This window comes from Sceloporus undulatus, chromosome 2 (assembly GCF_019175285.1).
Source record: "Sceloporus undulatus isolate JIND9_A2432 ecotype Alabama chromosome 2, SceUnd_v1.1, whole genome shotgun sequence".
Taxonomy (NCBI): Eukaryota; Metazoa; Chordata; class Lepidosauria; order Squamata; family Phrynosomatidae; genus Sceloporus; species Sceloporus undulatus.
The window spans coordinates 173,270,280-173,297,695 of record NC_056523.1 but is presented as its reverse complement, the minus strand read 5'-3'; the positions used below and the strand labels follow the sequence as shown (position 1 = coordinate 173,297,695).

General features: G+C 41.5%; 2 protein-coding genes across 3 annotated transcripts in view; one reads left to right on the top strand and one right to left on the bottom strand.

The window, feature by feature from the left end:
- Positions 1 to 23,017, top strand: part of LOC121922210 (retinol dehydrogenase 16-like) — a 28,108-nt gene extending 5,091 nt beyond the window's left edge. For both annotated transcript variants that reach the window (XM_042451324.1, XM_042451322.1), the window contains exons 2-5: positions 3,519 to 3,849; positions 6,650 to 6,908; positions 14,718 to 14,881; positions 19,926 to 23,017. In XM_042451324.1, the coding sequence (XP_042307258.1) occupies positions 3,537 to 3,849; positions 6,650 to 6,908; positions 14,718 to 14,881; positions 19,926 to 20,128 (939 nt within the window). In that variant the 5' untranslated portion in view covers positions 3,519 to 3,536 and the 3' untranslated portion in view covers positions 20,129 to 23,017. The remainder of the gene's footprint in view (positions 1 to 3,518; positions 3,850 to 6,649; positions 6,909 to 14,717; positions 14,882 to 19,925) is intronic.
- An 812-nt stretch (positions 23,018 to 23,829) lies between these two features.
- LOC121922209 (unconventional myosin-Ia-like) overlaps positions 23,830 to 27,416 on the bottom strand; it is a 115,715-nt gene continuing 112,128 nt past the window's right edge. Inside the window, exons 30-31 of the mRNA XM_042451321.1 lie at positions 24,433 to 24,557; positions 23,830 to 24,296 (exon numbers count right to left, since the gene is read on the bottom strand). Coding sequence (XP_042307255.1) covers positions 24,434 to 24,557 — 124 coding nt within the window. The 3' untranslated portion in view covers positions 23,830 to 24,296; position 24,433. The remainder of the gene's footprint in view (positions 24,297 to 24,432; positions 24,558 to 27,416) is intronic.

The window sequence follows — 27,416 nt, the reverse complement described above, 5'->3', positions numbered from 1 at the left end:
GTTTATACACACACATATGTTTATACATGAATACTCACACACACATGCATATATATATATATATATAGAGAGAGAGAGAGACACACACACAAACATATAGGTATATACACACATATATATTTGTGTCTGTGTGTGTGTGTGAATGCACGTATATATACACATATGAATTTATATGTGTGTGTGTGTGTGTGTATTTCTAAAGTAAATTATAAACTAACAACTTTTCAAAACCCACTAAAGAAATAATACAGTTTGAGACCCCTTAACCTACCCTGGCTCAGTACTAAGGAATTATGGGAACTGTTGTGTTTGTGAGACGTTTATCCTCCTCTGCCAGAGAGTGCTGGTGCCATAATAAACTACCATTCCCAAGATTCCCTAGCACTGAGTTATGGCAGTTAATATGGGGAGACACAGAAGAGGATGAATAAGGCTCCTTCTAGTCTGGGGAGACACAACAGAAGAGCCTTGGATGCAGCCGATTTTCATTGGCTGCCCCAAACTCCCCCCCCAAGACTTGTGACATCTGAAGCCTAGGCGCTTGATTGACAGCTTGAGGACACAAATGGGAACAGGGAACAAATTAATCCGCTTTAAAATAAATGGGAACGAAAACAGGGTCTAAATGAATTGGGGTAATTAGCCCCTTTTCGTAATGGAAATGATGGGAAAAAATCGAATTATTCCCAGAACATAATCAGAATCAGAATCGTGCCAATATAATCCATTTTATCTGCCAAGTGGGAACACCCCCTTAGTAATATAACTGCATATATAATGTCATAATGGCAGTTTAGAGAGCAGGAGTGAGCTGATTTTAGCATTATAGGATGTACACTGTGTTTCAACAGAACTTTAAGATTTCCATCAATCAAATAGGGTGGTGGACACTGAACAGGTTTCCACCACTGAACTCAAGCTTGGGAGTCTAATATGTGAGCATACAGTATTTATCATACTGTTTTCCATACTCTGATATCCTTAGGCTCGCAAGTTAATGCTTGTTTCCCTATGAGTTTTCTTGATTTCAGAAGCTGTCCAATTTAGAAGGAAATAGTAGAAAGACTCTTTAAGCATTTTTGTTGTTAAACCATTGGGTGTTGGAAACTCTTGGTAGTCTGCTGCTAAATGCCCAGAGAGCTACCAAACTAGATGACATTGTGCCACCTACCTGAGTTTCAAGGAGGTTGTGTGTGTGTATATATATGCCTTCAAATCAACTGTTGACTTATGGCAACCCCATGAATTTTACAGGGTTTTTGTAGGCAAGCAATAGTTAGAGGTGATTTTGCAGTCGGTGGTGGTCTCCCATCCAAGTACTAACAGGTCTGACCCTTCTTAAATTCCCAGATCAAATGAAATCTGGTGCATTTAGGACTCGTAAAAAGTGGAGGGAATCTGAAGCAAGAGGTCTACAAAAGAGAATTGCTTGGGTTATATTTTGGGTGTATCTGAACTACTGAGATATATCACTATCAGAACATTTGAACTCCCAAGGCTCCATACTGTGGAATATGAGATTTGGAGCACTCTCTTATAGAGGTTGAGGACCATTATTTAGCAGAGCAGATGATTTTGGGTATTTCATCAAATCATAAACCCCAAGATTCTATAGGACAGAGCCATTGCATTTCAGATGGTATCAAATTGCTATAACTAGGTAGTATAGATATACTCACAGCTATACATATGATGGTTGCAGTAGGGCAAGGGACCTGAAGGAGTATAACAAAGTCTTCATGGGGAAAAGTTTTGCAATAGTCTTGGGGGAGATATGACAATGTCAGAAGGTTGGGGTTTTTGTTGTTGTTTTGCTAAAGGGCAGAGAGGAAGGGTCATATTGGAATGTTGTAAAGTGAAATAACTCACTTCAGAACTATCCAGATTGGGCAGTTTAATTCTCAGTTTCATTGGCAATAACCAGCATAATTTGTACAACGAATTTCTAAAAATGTGGAAAGCGGGTGTATGTTTCCTATATATCTATGACCTTTGACATTTACAATACTTACAATAATTATTTAGCATTTAAAATGCTTCACATGCCTGAGAACCCATTTGTGTTAGTGAAAAGAGTGTCTGAATAACGCTGGCATTAGCAGTCCTTGGTGCTTCTGCCCATGATTGGACCACAGGGGGCAGTAAAGACTGGAGAGACCTGGCCTTGGATCCCCACTCAGCCAGTGAAAGTTCAGTAGTTTTCTTGGGCCCATTACCATTTCTTATTACACAGGACCATTGTGATAAGAGGAGGGGCAAGTAGAAACCATGAATGATGTCCTGAGCTCTTTGCAAGAAAGGTGGGATGTAAATGGCACAATAAATATAATACATAGGTGTATGAAAGCACCTTAGCTTCAGAACATCCGTAACTTGCCTATAGTACTGAACTGTTTTATAGAATTACGGTAAAGAACTCAGGAGTTCTCTAGAGTAACCCTATAAAATAGTTCAGTACTATAGGCACATTAGTGATATATTGGAGCTAAAAATAGCTTGCTGCCATGCATCTGTGTAGTACATTTATATCTTGCCTTTCCTCCAACGAGCTACTCACAACCACCTTGTGAGGTAGATAGGGTTGGCTGGCCCAAGAGCACCGAGTGGGCTTTGAGACTCAGTTGGGACTAGAACCCAGGCCTTCCAAATTCTAGTCTGCAGTGATGTACAGTTGGCCCTCCGTTTTTGTGGAAGATCCGTTCCAGACCCCCCGCAAAAATGGAGGCCTGCACTTATTCAAGCCATGATCGCACGCCATTGCAAATAGCAGAGGTCACCCCTCTGCGTATATTCAAGGGCGCAGATCTCGGATCCACACATTAGGAATGGCAACTGTAGACTTGAGTTGATTGATTTGGACCTGACTTCAACTTAAGTTGCTTCAGTGATTTGATTGGACTCGACTTGGCAATAAATGGTGCACTGACTCAATTCAACTCAACCTGTATTTTTAGTAACCAACTTGGTCGTCTAACTTCATCCAGAAACTGCAAACGTGGTAGGCAATGGGCTTTTGACAAAGACTGAGATCTACTCAGCAGTCTGTCCTTGCTACACATGGGAGGAGACTTCTGAAGCTTTTGAAAAGCTTTAGAAGGATCCTTTTGCCTCAACCCTGTTGCCTAATACATTTGCTGTTCCTCTGAGAGCTTTCCCCCTTTAACTTTGTGCACATCGTCTTGCTTTTTTAGTTATTGAAATATGCCCCCACCTCCTTTTTTCTAATAAAGCTGGCTTCCAGACTTGACATTCAACTTGAGATTTGACTTGAAGGTACTTTGCAAGGACTTGAGACTTGAAGATACAGACTTGAGACTTGGAGTAAGAGTTGAATACATCACTACTAATCTGGCACTCAGTCTCTACACCATGCTGGATTCATTGGAGAGGGGAAATTCAGAGTGTGTACTTCAGATCTATAGCTTGGTCATTTAGCTGCTGTATTATGTTAAATCATTGCAAGACTGTACTGTCCTTGCCCATCATTATGTCCCATAAACCTCTTCCTTTTCTTCCAGCCATAGGAATCTTTGACCATGTGGCTGTACTTAGCAGCCTTTCTGGGCCTCTACCTGCTACTCCGATGGTACCGTGAGAAACAGATCTTGAGCCACCTGACAGAAAAGTATGTCTTCATAACTGGCTGTGATTCCGGCTTTGGCAATTTACTGGCCAGGCAATTAGATGCACGTGGCTTTCGAGTCCTTGCAGGTTGCCTCACACAGCAGGGTGCAGAGAAACTGAAAGAGGCGACATCAGAACGTCTACAGACCACCCTCTTGGATGTCACCAGCACTGAAAGTGTGATCAAAGCAATGGAATGGGCAAAGGGCCTCGTGGGAGACAAAGGTTAGTGTGCACAGACTTGGATTCTGTGCATTATTTTGAGCCCAAGCCAGCAGCTCTTATCTGGTTAAATATCAGGTTACCTTTAGAAATACAGAAAGCTGCCTTAAGCAGTTAGATGGTTGGGCCATCTGCCCCAGGATTAGTCACTGCTGACACCTGGAAAGCCTGGGGCACTTTCTTTAGCACAGAAACACTTAACTGTATACATTCATGCATAAGTCTAGACATTTTTTTCTAAAAATTGACCCCAAAAACCTGAGATGACTTATTCATGGATCAATGTAAATACTGTACTTTAACTCTTCTTTAAAAAGGAACCATGCCCTGGTGAAAAACAAGAGCATAATCTGTCCTGGAAGCATTGACTGCCCCCCCCCAATTCTTTCATTCATCCAGCCTTTAGGATGAGCACAAGCAGTTGTGCCTACTGGAATTTTGTAAGTTGCTTGGCATTGATTTCCTTGCTTCATCTTTTAGATTCTTTGTCACATGCCCCTACGTTTTACTCTCAACTTATACATGGGTCATACTATAATTTGGGCCCTAAAACCTACCCTTGACATATACATGAGGTCAACTTATAGTCGAGTATATATGGTAACTGCAGTTCTTGAACACTTTTTTCATGAATTTTGCTCTTTTAGGTGAAAACAAATAATTTTACCTTATTCCCCTCCACTGTGAAAAGAGCCTTAAAACTCTAGGACTATTCCCAGCTTGTGTAGCATTTTTATAGTGTATGGATTCAGCTATCTTCTTTCAAGCATACCATCATACTTAACAGCCATCCAAGGTAGAGTTCTAACCTGCCACCTTGGATCCAGCTCACTTTCATTTATAATTACTTGAGAAGGTAGATGCCAAAACATTGTTAATTCTTAGCTAAAGCTCTGTTTGTTAATCATGCTGTGAAATTTGTGTACAGCGGGTCCTCTTTATCCACAGAGTCAAGCATCCATGGTTGGCAAATATTTTAAGAAATAGAAATTCCACAAGACAAACTTTGATTTTGTCATTTTATATAAGGAACACCATTTTACTATGTCATTGTATTTAATGAGACTTGAATATCTATGGATTTTGGTATCCATAGGGAGTACTGGAACCAAAACCCAGTGGATACCAAGGGCACATTGTATATTTGTATACACATGCATTTAGATAAAACATGATGTTTGAGGAGAAAGGAAGATTGGGGCTGCTGCAATTTGACACTGCTTTAACTGTCATGGCTCCATCCTATGGAATCTTGGGATTTATAGTTTGTTTTTGGCACCAAAGCCCTCTGACAGAGAAGACTAAATACTCTACAAAACTACAAATCCCAGAATTCCATAGCATTGAACCATGGCAGTTAAAGTGGTGTCAAATTGTATTAATTTGGCAGTGCCAACACAGCCTTATACTTTACTTTCCCAGCACTAGTGCTTGAAAACAATACTTTCTTTGCACTACAGCTTTGGATACGACAGCAATACAGTCACCCCTCCATTTTTGCAGACTTGGAATCCACACCCCTCGCCCGTTTGCAGGCAGCACTGCCATTCAAACCAATGGGGCTTGAATATCAGCGATTTTCCATTTTCGCAGGGGGGTCCGGAATGGCTCCCCCGCGAAAACAGAGAGGCGACTTTATATGTATTTTGATACAATCCTATATTGCCCTTGTCAGCATGACTACTGATGTTCATTATGTTTTTCATGGTTATCCTAGCCTTCTTTCATTGTTTGTGCAAAGCTCCAGTGAACTTCAGGGTTGGGGTAGCCAACGTGGAGTACTGAATATTGTCAATTTTGGAGCGCTTTTTATTTTTACTGCTCTGTGGAGTGCCATTTGGATTTTGTACTTTGGGCACCAACATGTCCTGGACAGTCCTTGGTTTGTACTCTTATTTATTTTTTAAAATTTATTTCCCAGCTTTTTCCCATTAAGGGACTCAAAGTGGCTTACAACAATTTAAAATTCAGCTAACATCTTAAATAAAGCAACAACAATGAAAGAATTCTATCCAAAAAGAACAACTTTAAAACAATTTAAATCACATTTAAAACAAAATTTAACAGATAAAAGCACAGCACGTGACATTGGAGATTATCACACCAGGGCTAATTCAGCAATAATCACAGTAATGAAAGCTAATGCAACAGTAGCTCTATAGCACTCTATATTTTTGCACTGTCATGCAATCACATGATTATTGTGATATTACCATATAATTGCGTTTCTCACACATCCATGAATGAATCATTAGTACATTGGAACTGATCATTTTGTGCCTGCGCCATTTTGACGCTATTGCACATGTCTTGGAATCATGCCTCCATCCCACACGGAATAGAAGACAACAAAATAAAATCTATTACTTCACCACATTGTTTTAATCGTGTGAATAAAATTGTGTCCCATATCTCAAAAGAAGACTCGAATCCACTGCAAAACCGATACTGGCAAGGAGAGTGGATTGCCGCCACCACAATGCATTCTGAGTATCCCTTGTTGCTTTTGCAATAGCACAAATGAAACCCAATTAACTTTCGCTGTCTTGCAATCATGCTTCATTTGCGCTATTGGGCCATTTACGGGATTTCCCTGTGAATGGTTTGTTGCTGGAACATTCCTGGATCTTCATGTGTTAAGTCCTGGATAAGTGTGATGTGTCTGAAAATCCTCAGTGCGATTGCATGATTTTTCTGGGAGTATGCTTTTTACTCCTGGCTTTTCCCCCCTGTCTGATAATCTCCACTGTTAATATGTGTCTCTGTTGTATCTCTGACTTTCTCCTTTCTTTTTTCCTGCCAGGGCTCTGGGGATTAGTGAACAATGCAGGCATTTCAGTCCCGACTGCTCCCAATGAATGGCTGACCAAGGAGGATTTCCAGAAGATTTTAGACATCAACCTTCTTGGCGTGTTTGATGTGACCAAACACATGTTGCCTTTGCTAAGAAAAGCCAAGGGGAGAATCGTCAATGTTGCCAGTGTAATGGGCCGGGTATCCTTCTTTGGCGGTGGCTATTGTCCTTCAAAATATGGGGTGGAGGCTTTTTCCGACAGTCTCAGGTAACTGCTGTCCGTTAATGTTACTTTCTCAAAGTAATGTCTGCAACCACTTTTGCCCAAGTGGAGGATATTCCTTAGAGAATGGACTCATTTTTTAAACATATACAAAATAGCACTTGCTTGAAAATATTAGAAAATTCAGTTTCAAGGATGATACATGTACTTCTAACAGTGTTTGCAGAGTACTTGCACAGGTGTGGTGTAACTAGCTTTCATGCTCGCATATAACTCAAACTAGCAACCTAAGATCCCCAATTAACCACTAACTTTTTTGGCTTGATGAATCTGCACTTTTTCAAGGGCCTTGGGAGAAAATTTTCATCCACCAGGACCTGCCACAAGCTGTACCCTCAAAAACAACTGTTTTGGAAGGCGGTTTGTAGGAAGATTGTAGTGGGCGTGTATGAATGTGTGTGATTCCTTTATGAAACAATTTCTAGTCCTAGAGGCTTCTCTGGGGACTAAGCTTGGGGACTAAACTCTTCAGCTGCAGAACTGACCAGTGGAAAGTCACATGTAGCTTGTGAGCCCAGTGCTTGCCACTTTTGTTCTAGAACAATAAGGCTTTTGAGGGTGTTAACTACTCAGTGACATGATACAAATAAGTACATTTTAAAAAATAGGCTAAATCCTGTTTTACTGAAACATATGCCTCCCTAGCACCTGCAAGTACCCACTTTGTAGACAAAGACACCTCTCCCATTGAGGGTGGGACTCAGACAGTGCCATCTTCACTGGTGCCTTACAGAAGCAGCTCTTTTAGGCCTCAGCTGAATCCAAAGCAGCTTTGCCTGCCTCTCACCAACCCTGATGGGATAGTGAGCCTATGGTTCAGATTAAACGTAAATAGGCATAATTTGAGGATGGTTATTCAGCTTCACAAAGTTGCTTTGGAGGCCTTGCAAGCCAAATGTTCGCTAGGGTTACAGTATGCACCTATGTGGAAGTAAGCCTTGTTGACTGTTCAATGGGGCTGACTTCTGGATAAACTTGTTTATGCTTGAGCTTAAGCAAGGGTGATATACCACTGACTTGTTCGGTCCAGGGCTGGGGAGTAGGAGAAAAGAGTAAGAGGTTTTTACAAGAGTAGGAATAGGGATAAGGAGTACAAACTATATTTGTTATTCCTTATTCCTGTTATTATATTGTACATGCAAACTCCAAAAAACAATTTTATTATACAGTATTGCACTGGGGAAGGAACTGTGAAGAAAAGACACACACACACACACACACACACACACACACACACACACACACACACCAGCAGCAGCAGCCCTACAAAGCAACCAGGGCTTTCCCCCAGGGCTGGAGAGTAGGAGTAAGGAATAAAGGAGTAGGAGGTACAGGAGTAGGAGTAACATTTTTAAAAAAATCTTACTCTGGTGTAAGGCAAAGAGTAACCAGTCTGCAGTTTCTTTCTTAGGATAGAATTCAGCTACATCCTCCATTGCTACAAAATTTAGCCAAATGTTGGAGTCCCTGTTCCTTCTCGCCCTATTTTTTTTCTGGAGAACTTGAAAGATGACACTTTTGTGGAAGTTTAGTGAAGTTATTGACTATCTGTGGATACTGGTTTAATGGACCAGCACATTTGCTTTTGTTTCTTTTCCAGGCAAGGATAGTTTTTCCTTCAGGAAGGAGTGTGCCTAGGCTCATGTATATAAAAGCAATATGTAAAAGAACTTTGCACTCACACCAATCTACATCTTCCAAACTAAACAGCAAGGCAGAGTTACTTGCAGATTCAAAATTAGTTCATATTTTGTACTCCAGAAAGTCTGCATTGCTAATTTTAATACAGCAGAGATATAGTATGAAGTTTTTGTGAACCATGGGTTCCAAAGCCAAGTATCAGTTTCACTTGACACAAATAATTGGCAACTCCTCAAACCCAAATACACTATAATTAATATAAAATGACTCTCCCTCTTTTCCTCCCTTCCATCTCCCTTCCCATTTTAAGTACATGTTAAGACGTGTGCTGTGCACGTATTTATTTGTGTAGGTACGCCTTGTGCACCTCTGCCTGAGTTTGCAGCCTCCTGTGTTCCATGTGGGATTTTAAAATCTAAGCTGGCAGCCTGCTTGGGCTAAAAACTTACTTTATGGGCCAGCTGCAGAGCTGTTGTCTGGAGTAATAATGTGCTAAAGCCTACCCAGAAGCCCTGTCCTCTCATCCTGGGTCTTTGGAGTACACATTAGTCAGCTTGACAAAGGAGTTCATCACACGGGAGAAATTTCTCTTAATTTCGAATGAAAAGAAAGTGGGGCCAGAATGCATTCACGTGAATTTGCTAGTTCAGCGAATTTATGTGAATTCGAATTGCATTTGAACTGACTTCCCATTGCTCAAAAATAGCTTGCCATTGCCCGAAATTACGTGTGTTTACCTCTCACACAATAACGTAAAACCCCATGATTGCGTTCAGACTGACTTCCCATTGCCCAAAATTGAGTATGGTGGTCTTATCACGCAATAACTTTAAACCCCATGATTGTGTTTGGATTGCCATTGGATTATACTTCCAATTTCTCTTGTCTGATAATGTCCTAAGGGAAATGTATTTGATCTATTATTATTATTATTACTATTATTATTATTATTATTATTATTATTATTATAGTGCTGTTGATTTGCACAGCGCTGTACATACAAACAATAAAATACATATGAGTAAACCTGCCCATGGCATACAATCTAAGAAATAGTATCATAATATATATAAATAATACATAACAAAACAGGAAAGGGTTCAATAAAAGAGGCAACAAATTAAAAACATCAAATAGCAGATAATAATAATAATAATAATAATAATAATAATAATAATAATAATAGAGTTTATTTATATCTTCCCGCCTCTCCCAATTGGATTGAGGCGGGATCACAATAGTCACGCAATGCCTGGGAATGCTTCTCTGAACAGAATGGTCTTCAATTCAGTTTTGAAACTAGTTAAAGAAGTGATGACCTGTGCGGCTCATGGGGGAAGGATGTTCCAGGAGTGAGGGGCAACAAGTGAAAAGGACGATCTATGCTTTCAGGTTCTTTCTTTCCCTCTATTTCAGCCCTGCCCAACCTGGTGCCTTGGTTGGTTGATGTGGATTATAATTTAATTTTCCAATAATTAATTCAATTTTCCCCTTGAAATATCCTTTTAATTCTGCTTGGCCATGGCTTACATTTCAAAACTGGGAAAAAACAAAATGTAGATTTAAAGGCTGAGAAACAAGTGCAATTGTTTAGTACAGTATTAAAATACATAGTCTATAGAATCATAGAATCCTACAATTGGAAGAGACCACAAGGGCCATCCCGTCCAACCCCCCTGCCATGCAGGAACTCTCAATCAAAGCATCCCCGACAGATGGCCATCCAGCCTCTGCTTAAAGAGGTGGTCATGCATGTTGGTCCGACTCTAAGGTCAGAAAGATCTGTGCAGATGTTTGATGTCTTAGATCTCTTCACCAGGCAATATGATTTTTTTAAAGGGTTGTGTGGAGTGGAAGGGGCAGGAGACTTGAGGTTTGAAATCATGTCCTCTGCATATGATGAAATATTATGAGAAGGAAGAATCTGCAGATTCTCAAACAAGGCTCACCACTTTCAGGTTTCACCTGGAATAGTTTCTAGACTTACTGGGAGCTAAAGGCTCCCCGGGAGGGGAGTTCATTCATGATATTTCTGCATTAAAATAAATGTGTATTTATTTATAATGAAGAATAAAATGCTCTTTCATATGATTTTAAAATCCCCTTTTGAAGTCTTCCCTGCCCCTGTGAAAATTCCTTTTAAAAAACCCAGCATTGCATTTTTGAAGGGCAGGGGGGCAGAGAGAAGGCCGAGGAGGACTCAGGCAAGGCCAGGGAGGACCAAGAGAAAGCTGAAGAAGATGCAGGCAAGGCCGGGGACCAACTACACTGCGCCCGTGTCATACACGGGCACCTTTTACATGGCCTTCAGCTTATGTTGAAAGCTGCACAATGGGAGAAATAATGGTGCGTGTGCCTGTGACGCGCATGCTCTGCTGTACCTCATGCACAAACTCCATTATATCCAATGGGGCTCGAGCATACGCGCTATTTGCCTTATGTGGGGGGAGGGGGTCCAGAACAGATCCCCCACGTAAGGCAAGGGCACACTGTACTTGCCTTCTCAAGTAGTTGCTTGACCAATCTATCGATTTTTTGATTAATTTTACTTATTTAATTTTTAAATACCCAAAATAGCAGCACTGGGGATGTGTGTGACATCTCTGGGGAGGGATGGTACACACCCCTCTGCCATTTGTCCCTCCTTTCAGAATGAATTGATTCTGATCAGGCATTCCCATTTATTGGACACTCTTCAGAATCGATTCTTCTGAAAAGAACCAATTTTTTTGCATTTGCCCCATTTTATCTCAACTGAAATCAATCCAATAAGGATTGGAATTGATTTCAAGAAACGAGGGTCATATATCCTGATCTATGATTTGGTGCAAACTGTAGTGAGAACGAGCCCTAAATTTGACTGAAACTGCATCCTCACTGCAGAAATAACCCAGTTTGACACCACTTTAATTGGCATGGTTTAATGCTATGGAATTCTAGGAACTCTATTTTTGTGAGATACCTACCCTTTTCTCTCAGAGTGCTCTAGTGCTACAACAAACGACAGTTCCAAGAATTCCATAGCATTCAGCCATGACAATTAAAGTAGTGTCAAACTTAATTATTTCTACAGTGTGAATGCAGCCTTAATCTGAATCCAACATGCTACTATTTCACTATGTGTTTTCTGCTCAGTTCCATTATGGGCTGGTAGCCAACATTTGCCAACCAATAGCAAAAGTTTATCACACCTAACATTCTTGTCTGTCTCCTTTTTAATAGTTGCAATCTTAGTGAGGCGGACTGTTGCTATTACCACACCATACTAAACAGATTTGTGCCAAAAGTTAAATGCATGCATCCACCTTCTCCTGATGTTAGTTACACTTTAAAGGACTTGCATGTAGTCTCAGGGCCCATTCAGACTACCTTTTAACCCGGTTCAGGATTCGAAATTTTCACGTGAAGTTCATATTGGGCCCGATTCTGTCACAATCCATGTCGAGGCTTGCACAAGGAAAAGCCCCTTACCCTGGGGTATCCAGAATTGGGCTAAAATCCGTCTTTTCTCAAAAGACCTGGGTTCCGCGAAATATGAACTTGCCCTCGATCATGACTGGGGCAAATTCAGGGAGGGATTAGGGTCAGAGGGCGGGCAGAAGTCAGAGCATTCCCTCCCCTCATCCGAGGGGGGGAGGAAGAGGAGGTGGAGGAGGAGGGGGGGAAGAGCCGAAGGACTGGAGGCTGAGAGGAGGCAAAAGGGGAAATAGGGTGACTTTTGGACTGCAAAGGGCTGTAAGAGGGAGGGCGGGGGGAGTGGAGAAAGTGATGGAGGAGGAGGAGGAGGAGGAGGAGGAGGGAGGAGCCGTGGGAGATAGGGAGCCATGGAGGGCATTCTCTAGCAGAGCAGGAGGAGGAGGATGAAGGAGCCAGGGCAGCTCAGAGGGAGGTGAGGGTCAGAAGGAAAGAGGAGGAGGAGAATTGCCCAGGGAAATAGGGCTGTGGGGGCAAAGCTGGGTGATGTAGGGAAATGGATGCAGCAGAAGCAGCCTCTTTTGACAATTTATGTGCATGATTTTTTGGGTGCTTGCTTGTTCTACTTGCATTTCCTCTTGCTCCTGGATTATTATTATTATTATTATTATTATTATTATTATTATTATTATTATTATTTGTGTTATATGCGGATGCTACAGTCAGAATGCCTGTGCTGCATTTCCCTTTCACTCCCAATTGATTCCATGGGTCAGCTGGAACTGACAGGTCACTGTCTCTCAGCCTCAGTGGAAGGCAGTGGCAAAGCTCCTCTAGCAGGAGGAAAAGGGTCAGCAGGCAAAGGCGGCCGAACGGAGCTCCCATCAGGCACCTTCCCCCTTTTTTATTTTTTAAAATTATTTTTGACAAAATATGTGCATTTTTTTTTCTTGAGGGCAGATATATAGATGCATAAACATGGCTGCTGCTTGTACCCTTCTATTTGCTGGCTTCCGGCAAAGGGGAAATGTTGCAAATGGGCTAGACCTTTTTTCCTTTTCTAATCAATCCCACAGTTCGAATGTTACGTTTGTTGCTCTTGTAAATTAGGCAATTGGCAAAACGATACATGCTTTTGCTACTGTCTCTTCAGGGGTAGCCCTGAATTGCTTTTAAAAGCAAAAAAGAATGCATGGCAATCACATCCTTTTCTGGCATTTCCGAGGTGAGGAAATTATTATTATTATTATTATTATTATTATTATTATTATTATTACATGTGTAAGAGGCATTCTGGGGTGGCAAGGAGTGGGGGATACAGGATGCATTAACTTGCATTTTGGGGTTGAAAATGGGGCCAAGGGCAGATCATAACCTGCACTGACTCACATGCCCACACACATACACACACAAGAGATTTTAAATGTTGACAAAATGTGCGCACTTTAGGGCATTTTGTGCACGGCTCATTAAAAAAAAGGAGGGAGGGATGCCCCTGCAAACGTCACCTATGACGATCGCTTGATTGACAGCAGGTGCCTTCAAGTTAAACCCGATAAGGCATTTGGGTTAAAATGCCCCTCAAATCTAGTGGGCACTTGCTAACGGAGAGATTCAGGGGAGAGGCATCCAGATCTACTCAGTTCCACCCATGTTAATTGGGCCAGTGGGAATGGGGCCCAGGACAGTCTGATTCAGGCCCCTTCAAAGTATTTTCTTCAGTCATCTTGTTTGGGTTTTGACTTATAAAGCCAAAGGCAGCATTTCAGCTATTAAAAGGAAAGCCCCTATTAAACAAAGGCTTTGTGCATTGTACAAGATGGATCTGTGCACAAGTAAACACCACTGAAAGACTAGAGTAAATATGTTCCATTCAGCTGAACCTCTTTGCTTTGCTTCTTTATTACCTACAAGTAAATGTGTTGGTTCAGATCTGGAAGCACCACATTTAAACCTCTTTTGAGCAAGATAATTTAATTTTTTTCTCCCTTTAGTCCCCCTCCCAAAACTAAAATGGGGTTTCCATTAGTGCTTCTATATCTATTAGTTCTGATCTAGATTAAGACATTATGTGTTTTCTTGAAAGAAACAGAGTTTCTTGTTTTAACCATGAACTCAGTTGCATTTGATCTCCATTAAGTATGCCTAGAAATTACAGCTCTCATACCATACAGAAAGGGATTTATATGCCACTGGTAATTCTTTCTTTACTGTAATAACATATCCTAAAAAGGAGGAAGGGAACTAAAATAGACATGGAAATCTTCACTTCTCTCACATTTGTGCTAGAAAACCAGTGTTAATGTTGCTTATTGTCTGAGTATATATAAAAATAGATGTATCTTGTTGTGGGTGGGTGTGAATTTGAAAATGTGGAAAAAACAAAAACTTGAATTGTGGGTTATAAAACGAATTGTGGGTTGTAAGAAATGTTTAAGCACATGTAACAACTTGTGTTATGCAATATCATTTTTATCAGACAATATCTGTGTGTTTAATAAATGTGCATAAAATGATGTCCTCACACTATCATTATTGGACTAGACTTCACAGCCAATCAGTTGAAGTTAATGCTTGGTTATTAGATGGCTTAGAACCTCCAAGCACATATAGGATGAATTGGACACTGGACTACATGGTCCCTTGGTCTGACCACAAAGGATTTTTCTTACCGCTGAAGATGTTCAGAACTTACCTGTATTCCTAAGTACATAACTTCTGCTCTCTCCCTTCTTTCAGGATGGAGATCTCCAAGTTTGGAGTAAAGGTCTGTATAATTGAGCCAGGCTACTTCCAAACTGCCATCACAAATGAGAAAATATTGTTGGACAACTTCACTCGCTACTGGGAGAGGCTCCCAAATGAGATCAAGCAAGCATATGGGGAAGCATACTTTCAAGCAAGTGAGTAAATAATCTCTGGTAATCTTAAACTGCTTTCAGTTCTAAGACCTCTTATCCAAGAGTGGGGATCAAATGACTTTCCAGCTGTTGTTGAGCTGCAGCTCCCATGAGCTGAAGCCAGCAAAGCCAATGGTGAGCAATATTGGGAAGTACAGCTGAGATCCATTAAACACCTGGTAGAGTCAAGTCTTTTTCAGCATACTTTTTGCCATTATCCATGTATGTGTGTGATGGTTGCTGCCTCTTATCCTACTTATTCCCTGAGTGCACAAGCACCTGCTGGGTGTGCGTGTGCACCTCTATCCCTTTGGCTACCAGTCATCTGTGGTGGTGCACACAGGCACAATGTCTCCTCCCTGACCACGAGAAGGAGGAGGAGCCTGTAGCCATGTTATATTCTGCAGGAACATGCCTAGGCCCAGTCTTGCATCTGACCAATGGGTGAGAGGATAGAGCTGTACTCTCAGCACTCCAGCTGTTGTTACATGCCTGAAAAGGAATATTTGTACAAGATTAGAAGGTAGTCTTGAAAGTAGATGTGGAGAGGGTTATACCTGCCTATGTCACCAACAGGTTTCTAGATACAGTTCAACAACATCCAGAGGGCCACACAATCCCCCCACCCACTTTAACTATGGTTTCAAACAGTTTAAGAGTTTAATCAACCTGAGGATGAGGACAGAATCCTTGGAGAGGTGAGAGACACTATATGCATCCTGGACCCATGCCCATCTTGGTTGTTGAAAACAGCTAGAGGAGACTGATTGGGTTAGAGGAGTAACGAATGCCTCACTATAGCAAGGCAGGTTTTCAGCTTGTCTAAAAGCTGTGGGGAGACCACTACTGGAAAAAAAAAGATTGGAGAACTATTGGCTAGTCTCAAATATCCTCTACTTTGGCAGGGTATTAGAGCATGTGGTGGCTTCCCATCTCTAGGGGTTGTTGGGTGAGACCGATTATCTAGAATTTAGATCCATTTCAGTCTGGCATAAGGCCTGGCTATGGGAGAAAGACAGCTTTGTTTCTGTCTCTCAGCAGCTTTTGATAATTTCAACCATGGTATCCTTCTGAGTTGCCTCTCTGGGATGGGCCTTGGAGGCACTGTCCTACAGTGACTTCAATCCTTCTTGGACGGGTGGACTCAGTTGGTTGTGCTGAGGGACATCTGTTTATCACCCTGGAAGGTGGTATCTCTCAGGGCTCAGTTCTGTCCCTCATGCTGTTCAATATCTACATGAAACCAGTGGGAGAGGTCATCTGGAGTTTTGGGGTTTAGTGTCACCGTTATGCTGATGATAACCACTCTATCTCTCCTTTTCCATCTGAATCCAAGGAAGCTGTTTCTGTACTAAACCAGTATCTGCTGTCAATAATGGACAGAATGAGGGTGAACAAATTGAAACTTTATCCAAACATGCTCCTGGTCAGTCAAAAGGCAAATCAGAGAATAGTGCTAGTGCTGGATGGGGTTACACTCTCTGAAATCTCAGGTTCGCAGCTTGGGTGTGATCCTGGATTCAGATTTCATCCTGGATGCCCAGGTTTCAGCTGTGCCCTGGAGTGCATTTACGCAGTTACAACTAGTGCAGCAGCTGCACCCATTCTTTGAGATGTCAGATCTGGCTATGATGACATATGCCTTGATTACATCCTGTTTGAACTACTGTTATGCACTCTTTGTGAGGCTGCCTTTGGAAACTGTTCAGAAATTTCAGCAGATCCAAAATGCTGTGGCCAGGCTGTTGACTGGGGCTAGCTACAGGGATCATATGACTCTTCTGCTGAAACAGCTGCACTGGCTACCAGTCCATTTCCAGGCAGAATTCAAGGTGTTGTTTTTGACCTTTAAATCCCTAAATAGCTTGGGTCCAGACTGTCTGAAAGACCGTATCTCCCTATAAAAGCCAGTCTGAGTGCTAAGATCAGCAGGGAAGGGGTGTCTTTCATTCCCACCACTTTTTCAGGTGCAGTTGGTGAGAACTCAGAGAGAGCCTTCTTCTTGGCTGCTCTCAGACTGGAACTCACTTCCACAGGTCAGGTTGGCCTCCTCCCTGATCTGTTTTCACCAGCAGCTGATGACCATTTTTATTTAGACAGGCTTTTGGTAGATGAATTTTACTTGTGTAGTGTGGTGTGCTGTCTTAAAACTTTAATAATTTTTATTGGCTTTATCTATGCTGTTTTTAATATATATATTAAGATTAGTATTATTTAATTATTTTTAACTTTTGTAAACAATGTTTTGTTCTATTTTTTTTAAAGTTATTGTAAGCCACTTTGAATCCTATTTTGGGAGAAAGGAGGGTAATAAATAAAAATAAATGTTGTTCTGGAACATCAGCAAACAGGACACTGTTTGTTCTTTGGCACAACCTTACTTCTGCATACAAATGTGCAGTCTGATCAGACATCCAGTGAATGTTCAGTTGGAAGTAAGTTCTACTGCATCCAATGGGATTTGTATCTAAGGGGAGTTATGCAGGCTTATTTGGGTACACATCCCATTGGACAGAGTGGAACTTATTCACAAGTAACTCTGCAGGCTAGGAGAAAGGCAGGAGATAAATAAAATAATAACAACCTTTTAATGAAGAAAACCAAATACAGTTCTGCAGCAAAGAAACAAAATGGATAGAAACATTGCATCGCCACCTATGCTTCTTGATATGAGCAGAACTTAAATATATGAGCAGGACTCATACCTTACCCATAGTACAGCTACGATCCTGATTGATACTGGTAGAGTATAAAGTTCTGCCATTGTTTTTACTGGCTGTGCAACAGTTGGAGGTGTAAAGTGTGATTACAGATTTTCCTTCCCTGGTTGTGCAGCAGCGACCAGGTTGTGCTGGTGTCAAACTGCTGCAACTAGTCAGTGGCTGGATAAGTGGAACTGTGCCCCAGAGCCATCCAGCCATTGTTGTGGAGCCAGTAAAGAAGGAGCAGCCTGTGCCATCCTGGTTTGGGAGGATTAGCTGCTTGATTTTCCCTGGATGTGCAATTGCAGCTGAGCAGCAATAGGGTGCCATTTGTCCCACCCTCCAGCCACTGAATGACTATAGGTATGTGCCCCAGTGCTGTCTGTTGTTGAAAAGCTTTTGCACAAGGAGATATTGGGTACCTCCTTGCCCAACACCCAAAAAAGAATATCAGTGAAAGCCACAAAGAGGATTTCAGCTGGAAAAATGAATTTAAGATCAAAAATGGCAAGAGTGGCAAGACAATTATAAAGTGTTTTTAATTGTCATATTTTATATTTTACTGTTGTTAACCGCCCGGATTGGTTTGCCAGAGGGCGGTATACAAATAAATATTATTATTATTATTATTATTAAGAGTGAGTGTTATCCATCTATAACTTGTTATATTGTTTGTTACTTATTATTTTATTAGAAGTTAAATTTCTTAAAATCCCCAAGGTAGCAAAAGCAAAAAGTACCCAATAACACAGAACCATTAAGTAACAAATGAACACAAATACAATGGTCAACTATAATAATATTAAAACAGTAGCATTGCCAGTGTGCATGGACTGCCAACAATAGAGCGGCTCAGAATACATGCCTTTCTCTTCAAAACTGCTGTCTGGATAAGCTTTCAGATGACTACAGTGAGGAGTATGGAAAGAGTTTGATAAAGTGTTCCAACAGCTTTGAGTTCTTGGCTTTCTTTCAGGACAAGAATGAGGGCTGACTGGCCCTCCAGGTATTCCTGGGCTGCAGATTCCAGCATCCTTCACCACTGGCTTTGCTAGCTTAAGTTGATAGGAGCTGTGAAGTCCAACATGTGTTTCCCCATCCTGTTTTAGCTGAATTAAGCTTCTAGTGGGAAGATCTGCAGACATGGTACTACAGTGGTACCCCGGGTTACGAAATTAATTCGTTCCGCCGCCGCTTTCGTAACCCGGAATACTTCGCAAGCCGAAAAACCCATTGGCGCTAATGGGGAAAAGCCGCGATTTCGTGTGAAATAGCGCCGAAAAGCACCAAAATTTTTTTCGTAACCCGAAAAAACCTTCGTAACCCGGAACAGTTTTTTTAATTGGATTTTTTTCGTAACCCGGAAATTTCGTAAGGCGGCGCATTCGTATCCCGGGGTACCACTGTACTGCCAAAAAGAGCCTGCCACAACCATCTTCAGTATTCCTCCAGTAATAGAAGAAACTGGAACAGGGACTTTAAGGAAGCTGTTAAGCAGGATAGGAGAAAGTGTAGCTTCTACATGTTGGGCTGCAATTCCCATCATCCCTCACCAGATATTGGGGTGACAAAGGCTGGTGTGAATTGCAATCCAATAGTATTCCGTTCTGTTCTAGAAGGCCTAGTGCATAAGCTGGGAGATCACAACACTGTAGCACAGTTAGAACCAAGCAAATGAATTGTGAACTTAATTAACAGAGAGGCCTGGCCTGGAAGACAAAGAGCCCTCCTCCAACCACCATCTTGAGCGGGAGAGAGGCCTGGCCTGAAGACAAAGAGCCCTCCTCCAACCACCATCTTTAGGGGGAGAGAGGCCAGGCCTGGAAGACAGATAGCCCTCCTCCAACCACCATCTTGAGGGGGAGAGAGGCCAGGCCTGGAAGACAGAGAGCCCTCCTCCAACCACCATCTTGAGGGGGAGAGAGGCCTGGCTGGATAGACAGAGGAAGCCTCCTCCAACCACCATCTTGAGGGGGAGAGAGGCCAGGCCTGGAAGACAGAGAGCCCTCCTCCAACCACCATCTTGAGGGGGAGAGAGGCCTGGCCTGGAAGACAAAGAGCCCTCCTCCAACCACCATCTTGAGGGGGAGAGAGGCCTGGCCTGGAAGACAAAGAGCCCTCCTCCAACCACCATCTTGAGGGGGAGAGAGGCCTTGCAATTTTTTTGTATTGTTTTGCAATTTTACTGTACACCGCTATGATCATTGCGGAATAGCGGTCTATAAATAAAAATTATTATTATTATTATTATTATTATTATTATTATTATTATTATTATTATTATTACATTTTTGCACAAAGGGTGACTGATCTGTTTTGTCTTTGTTTTTCCCCTGCCCTTACAGTGCTGAAAGGAACTGCCGAGATGCAAGCCCATTGCAATCGTGACCTCTCTCTGGTTACCAATTGCATGGAACATGCCCTGACAGCTGTGCACCCTCGTAAGCGCTACTCGGCTGGCTGGGATGCCAAGCTCTTTTATATACCTATGAGCTATATGCCAACACGAATTATGGATCTGGTATTTGGCTGGTCTTATCCCAAATAGGCCAGGACAGTTAGGCAGTGATACCATTGGATGGGAAGAGTTGAGTTCATAGTGATGCTGTGGGCTAGAAATGTTGCCATAACACAGGATTTCTTTTTTAAAAATGGGTTTTTACAAACTTGTAATTTTTACATGAGTCTTTGACAGATGCCTTGTTTCTCTTGCTACATGAGGGCTTCTTTTTAAATGATAACTTCAAGCCAGGATTTAGCTCCTTTCCTGCTTCATTTCAGCAAAAGTCATATTCGACCAATATTGTGCTTGCCCTCCCATGGATTTGAGCCTTCATGGATTTTGGTATCCACAGAAAGTCCTGGACCAAAGCATCTGTGGATACCAACATCCCACTGTATTTACAATGATGCTTCTTTCTCCATGCTGGCTTAAGCCATTGTTGGTGCTCAGGGTCAGGGTAGATACTCCAGATGGCAAATGTTTTTATCTCCACCACCTTTCTATAATAGGTCCCCAATCCACCAGGAAAGCCTTCTTCTAAAAAATAACTGAAAAGAACAGGAAAGGTGCTTGTTATGCTTTTACATAGCTCTTCTTCAATCCAGTGTCCGTGTCTCGTTCTGGTGCCAGCTTCATGTTATTTGGTGTAGTGGTTGTTTCTTTAAGGTTGAATAATTATATTCCATTTAAACTGTGGTCACAATTTGGTTTCCCATTTAGATATCATATAGTGTGTGTGCGTGCGTGCGTGCGTGCGTGCACACGCACACGCACACACTCACATGTTGAGTCTCCCTTATCCAGTATTCTGAAATTTGAAATATCCCAAAAACCAGAACATTTTTCAGGAGTGGCTGAGATTGTGACATCTTTGCTTTCTAATGGTTCAATATATACAAACTTAGGTGTGGTACACACCACCAGGAAGCGGTGTCCTGGTGGCAATTGTAGGATTTGGGAGCGCGCACCAACTGCACACCCCTGAGCCCTATGACATGTGGGCAGCGCCATTATTGAGTGGCACCACCCACACGGGGGGGGGGCGCCCACACATCTCTTAGAGGAAGCAGCGTCATAGGGCTCTGTTGCTCTAGGTGGCTTCTTTTTTGTTGCAGAGTGTTGCCCTGCAGTTTCATTGCAGCGGCAATGCTGCACAACAAAGAGGGGTGGTGTTTCACGGCCAGTGTGTACTGGGCCTTAGTTTCATGCATAACACTTTACATAAAGTATATACAAAATATACATGGATTTCATGTTTAGACTTGTGTCTCATCTCCAAGGCGTCACATTCTTTATGTATGTGCAAATATAGATATTTGGCAATCCAAACCCCACCCCCCATGTAAATCTGAAATCCCAAACATATCTGGTTCCCAGCATGTTGCATAAGGGAGATTCACCTTGTATGTATGTTTGAAAAAATTATAGTAACAAGTAGGTGCATACATGACCTTTTTTTGCTTTTTATTTTTTATAATCAAGATAATAGTTGTAGTCTTGTGTAATGGCATAGAAGGAAGGAGATCTGTTGATACCAGAGAAATGTCAGTCTATAGGTTCTTTCCTTACTGTGATTTTATGGTTCACATACTGTACCCTGTAGATTTTGTACTGGACATGCTGCAGGTGTTTTCAAAATGAGATCTATCTGTGCCTTTTAAAAATGTATACCTCACCCTTCTCTGTGTAGCGGTTTGGATAATAACATCCTTTGGCTGATACACCTCTCAGGAGGAACATGTATTCTACCTGAGAAGGTTGAAATGCCCTGGGCCAGAGAGGCTTATAATAGCTTCCACCTTCCCATGTGAAAGGATGATGAGTTTGACCTTGGACTACAAAGCCCTAGTGCCAATAATTAAGCGACTGCCACCCTGCAGTAAATAGATATGTTTTGTTCTTTTTTTAAAATCATGTGGAGCAGAGCAATTGATATGCCTGTAAAATATGCTTGACTTTTTTGTTTGTTGCTTGGCTTTTTTGTTTGTTACCCTTATTTTAATCTGTAAACCAACTTGGCAGAAAGTTTATGTATAAATGCAATAAATAAGAGGAGGGGTCCTTTTCATAGATTAATAATATAAAATAGTTGTTAATGGGGAAAGGGCACATCTTGGCTGAGAAGTGAACTAAAAAAAAGGATCTGTATGAAGTGAGTAGTGTTATTTGACATTCCATAAATGATCTTAACTGAGCAGTGTGGTGGCCAACTGGACCCAAGATACTAACATTATTCAGGAGGGTTGAAAATCCAAGCGAGTCATGAATAGCTGCATATTGATCTTTCCAGACTGGATGACTAGGCACCAAAATGGCAAATATGGTTTGAAGAATGTTGTGTGCTTTCAAGTCATTACTAACTTAAGACAAGGCAACCCTATCACAGGGTTTTCTTGGCAAAATTTGTTCAGAGGGGGTTTACCCTTGCCTTCCTCTGAGGCTGAGAGAGTATGGTTTGCCCAAGATGACCAGTGTGTTTCCATGGATGAGCAGAGATTCAAACTTGGTCTCCCAGAGTCCTAATGTAACATTCAAATCACTACACACTGACTCTTAAAGGTTAAAGAATAAGAAAGGGAAAACTGAAGTATAATGGCATCAAACCACCTCTCCCTGACTATAACTGCTGGTCTCTCAACATGTACTGCCTAGCCAGGAAAAAGATCCTGTGGTGACACAGGGAAGGTGGAGGTATAACCAAGACTCCACCCAGCACTTTGCCTCTGATGTCATTGACAACACAGTCCATGGCCATACTCAGCATCTGACTGCCATCCAAAACCAATGTACAAGTTGAGCATCCCTTTTCCAGAATTCCAAAAACCAAAATCTTTTAATGGGAGGCTGAGATAGTAACGCATTTGCTTTCTGATGGTTCAATGTAAACAAATTTTGTTTCATGCACAAAATTATTAAAAATATTGTATAAAACTACCTTCAGACTATGTGTATATGATGTATATGAAACATACATGAATTTTGTGTTAACACTTGGGTCTCATCTCCAAGATCGCTCATTATGTACGTATCTGCAAATACAGGTGTTCCAAAATCCAAAAAATTCCCAAACACATCTGGTCCCAAGCATTTCAGATAAGTGAGACTCAACCTGTGTCATCCCTGCTCTAAAATGTTAGCATAAATGGAACTTCCAGCATTCACACTATAATCCCCTTGGACCAGCCCTCCATAGTATTGATCAAGCATGATTGCACTAAATCAAAAGAAGAGAAACTCAATGGATCCATTTTACACAAAGTTATCTCTTACCTCTAGCTTTCAAATTAGGTATGTGGTAATACAGCTTATCTGTGACTTATTTCCTTTCTCTTGTTTGGATAGCCTTTTGCAAACAGACATATAAGATAATAGCAGAATTTATGTGGGCACTGCTCACCTCCTGAAAGAGTTTGTAAATCCATCAGCCTGAACCCCACCTTTTAAAAACTATCATGTGAGCATATTTATTTATTTATTAGATGTTTATCCCACCTTTCTTCCAAACTGGAACATAACCTGAGTATTTTATTAGCTGTTTGAAGTTTTACTCTTTCAGCCCCATCCCAGTTACAGTATTCCAATCTAATTCCCAAGGCCAATTTTTAAAAAAGGGAATAATTTAATTAATGAATTTATTTTAATGAATAATGAAGTCATTATTTTAATGAACTTCTTGCAAGTTGGGAATCACGCGTCATATTGCTGGGGCAACACAGAGCAATTTTCTATGTGTGCAAGATTCAAAAGAAAATTTAATGCATTTTTCTTTTTGTAATTACTTTCTATATCTCAAAACAACCACAGACAGAAGTGTTCCTGGAGAATAATTACATATGGGTTGATGAAACATGGTCAACAGGAATGTGGATAAGGAGTGAGTGAAGAAAAGAACAACGGAGGAGAGACTCTCCTCCATTCCCCAAGTACAGCGCCTGATGATTGGATCCTTCAAGAGAGCACAGACCTGTGATTGTTCAGCATTTTGAAGGCCCAAAATTCATTTTGGCTTTCAATGATGCAGACGTGGCATTTCATTTCTCTTGATTGTTTTAGTAAGTCTCTTTCCCTCATCTTCCCAAATTAAGGCTTCCACAGGAGAAGTGCCATTTTTGAAAGTATAAGGCCCAAGCTGTCGTTTCTGTCTTTCAGCAGAGAAACTGGCATTGATTAGTTTTCTGAATATATTTCAGATAGCTGTACCTGAATAAAGAGTCTGATAGGAAGGGAAACCAAGAGTAAATGAAGTTGCCTGTGGCTCAAATGTAAATCACAGCTTCCCAGCTCCAGGTTTCCCAGGAACCCAGTACAGCCTTTTTTTGAGCAAGCAATATTTCCCTATCCTGCTTCACCTCAGTAAACCAACAACTCCAGTTTTCGGCTGCCTTTCTTCCTGCAGACTGGCACCGTGCCTTCCTTCTTAGCAGTCTCCACCACCTTGACAGCAATGCTATCTTGTTTACACTTCAGCTCAAACCTGTAAGAGAAAACAACTGTCAGGTTAAAAGAAACATCCTAGCACTAACTTACCTGGAGAAGGTGCTGCAGGGCACAAGCTTGTTTAGCAGGCTTTTAGATCCCACTTCAAGATAAACAGACTCAAAGGTTACAGAGGAATAGCTAACCCTCAGAATGCTGCAGTGACTTGTCCTTAATGCAAGATTTGCTGAGTGCCTATAAGTGCCTATAAATGCTTGGAGTTAAGTAGATCAGCTTCTTTACTGGGGCAAGGGGTGCTCTTTGTAGGGAAACTGACTTTTATCCTGTTACCACCCAAAGATATGCAGGCTTTTCCCCTATATCAAACATGCTGTAGGGGACAATAATTTATAGAAATGGTCAGATAGTGAGGTTTGTTTGAATTGCCTCGGCTAGTGTTTCACAATTTTTCCTGTTCTTTTATTTTAAGAGGGTAGAGTGTCAAATGTTGAAATACTGTCAACAAAGCACGGCTATCATACAAGTGGCCCAAGTGGCACCAGAAAAACTGGGTTTGAGCAAACTTCAGTTTTGTAGGTTCTGCATGCCACCCTACAGAAATGCACAGATGTTTTTAAAAACTGAAGTGCAGGAATTTGGTTTGAGCACCAAAGGTAAGCATCCTAAGTACGGGGGGCACATTCACCTATACTTGAGGACAAATACAGAAATCTGTTGCAGATCACTGATAGGAGGAGAATTTACTTCACTCTCACCCAGTAACAGAACTAAGAAGCTCACTTGGTAGCACCACATCTATTGTTCCCCTTTGAGAACTTTGTCTACATGGCAGCCTGTTCTCATTGCAAATAAGGGGAGAGGCTGGATCCTTCTAAATTTATTTTTTTCCTAGAAGCAGACAAGACTTGGCCACAGAGCTCAGGTATGTTTGCTTCTCAGAGGGGAAAAGGACTGCAAACATATTAGGCAATGGGCTGCTTGAGGACATGATGCAAATGTTGAAAGTTTTTTTCCCCCTTAATTAAAAAATTTGTGAATAATCAAATCCACAAAAGTCAAAGCCACAAATGTGAAGAGACAAGCGTACAATTTTAAGCATTTATCTTGCTCAGAGTTGTATAAGATATTGTAAACCAACAAGGCATTTTAACAAAGGTAAGTTCATCAGAAAAATACTGTTGCGTATATAATAAAATAAAGTCTATGTAATATAGCCATAAATAAGCCATATGAAATTAATTTATATTTATATGAGTATTTTTACCTTTTCATAAAATCATAGAATCATAGAGTTGGAAGAGACCACAAGGGCCATCCAGTCCAACCCCCCTGCCATGCTGGAACTCAGAATCAAAGCATCCCCAACAGATAACCATCCAGCCTCTGCTTAAAGACCTCCAAAGGAGACTCCACCACATTCTGAGGGAGTGCATTCCATTGCCAAACAGCTCTTACTGTTGGGAACTTCCTCCTAATGTTGAGCTGGAATCTCTTTTCCTGTAGCTTGCATCCATTGTTCTGTGTTCTAGTCTCTGGAGCAGCAGAAAACAAGCTCGCTCCATCCTCAATGTGACATCCCTTCAAATACTTAAACAGGGCTATCATATCGCCCTCTTAACTGTCTCTTTTCCAGAATAAACATCCCCAGCTCCCTAGGTTTTCGTCATAGGGCATGGTTTCCAGGCCCTTCACCATTTTGGTTGCATTCCTTTGGACACACTCCAGCTTCTCAACATCCTTTTTGAACTGTGGTGCCCAGTACTGGATACATTACTCCAGATGAGGCCTGACCTGAGCAGAATAGAGTAGCACTATTACTACCCTTGATCTAGACCAGGCCTGCACAACATATGGCCTGGGGACCACATGAAGCCTGTCAAAGATTTTTGGGTGGCCCGCAAGGATGTGGAACAACTACAAAGCTCCTCCACTGCTTGGCCTTTTCCTGAGAAGGACAGCTGGAGGATGAGGATGGGCAAAAACTCACAATGCTCCTCTGCTGCTTGACTTTCTCTTGAAGAAAGGGTCAAGCAGAGGAGGAGGATGGAATTAATATTAATAGTATTAATTATTATCAGTATTATTAATTAATCTGCAGCCTAATTTTGGCCCCTTCCTACTGCCATGTTGTGCAGGTCTGATCTAGACACTATGCTTCTATTGATGCAGCTTAAAATCGCATTGGCTTTTTCAACTGCCGCATCACACTGTTGACTCATGTTCAACTTGTGGTCTACTTGGACTCCTAGATCCTTTTCACACATAATTTCATTCAGCCAGGTGTCCCCCATCCTATATCTGTGCATTTCATTTTTCTGCCCTAAGTGAAGTACCTTACAGTTCTCCGTGTTGAATCTCATTTTGTTAGCTTTGGCCCAGCTTTCTAGTCTATTCAGGTCATTTTGAATTTTGATTCTGTTCTCTGGGGTATTAACTACTCTTCTTAATTTGGTGTCATCTGCAAATTTGACAAACATTATTTTGGAATGTCCTACATTTTTCTTGAATGTCCTAAATGTTCCAGTGCCTTGTCCTACTCTGAAATTAGGACATCTAATCACCCTGCTTGCACAACCCCTTTTCTCCAGCCCTCCAAATTCTGATAGGAATCGGGGATAACACAGATTCATCCCTGCACAGTGACGGCAAGGCAGTGGCAACTGGAAAGCAGCCTGAAGAAGCCTTGGAGACTACAGGGGTAGAGGAGCTTCAGATGGTCACATGTCAATCACCCCTTTTGTATGCCAACTTTCATTCCAGGTTACCTAGCTTTCTTAATTTCAGCTGTGTGTATATAAGGGATCATTTTGTTGGTACTATTGTAGAAATAACCTGGTACTAGAAATCCTGGCTGAGTTACTGCAAATCATCCAGCTATCTACCAGCAGATCCAGGT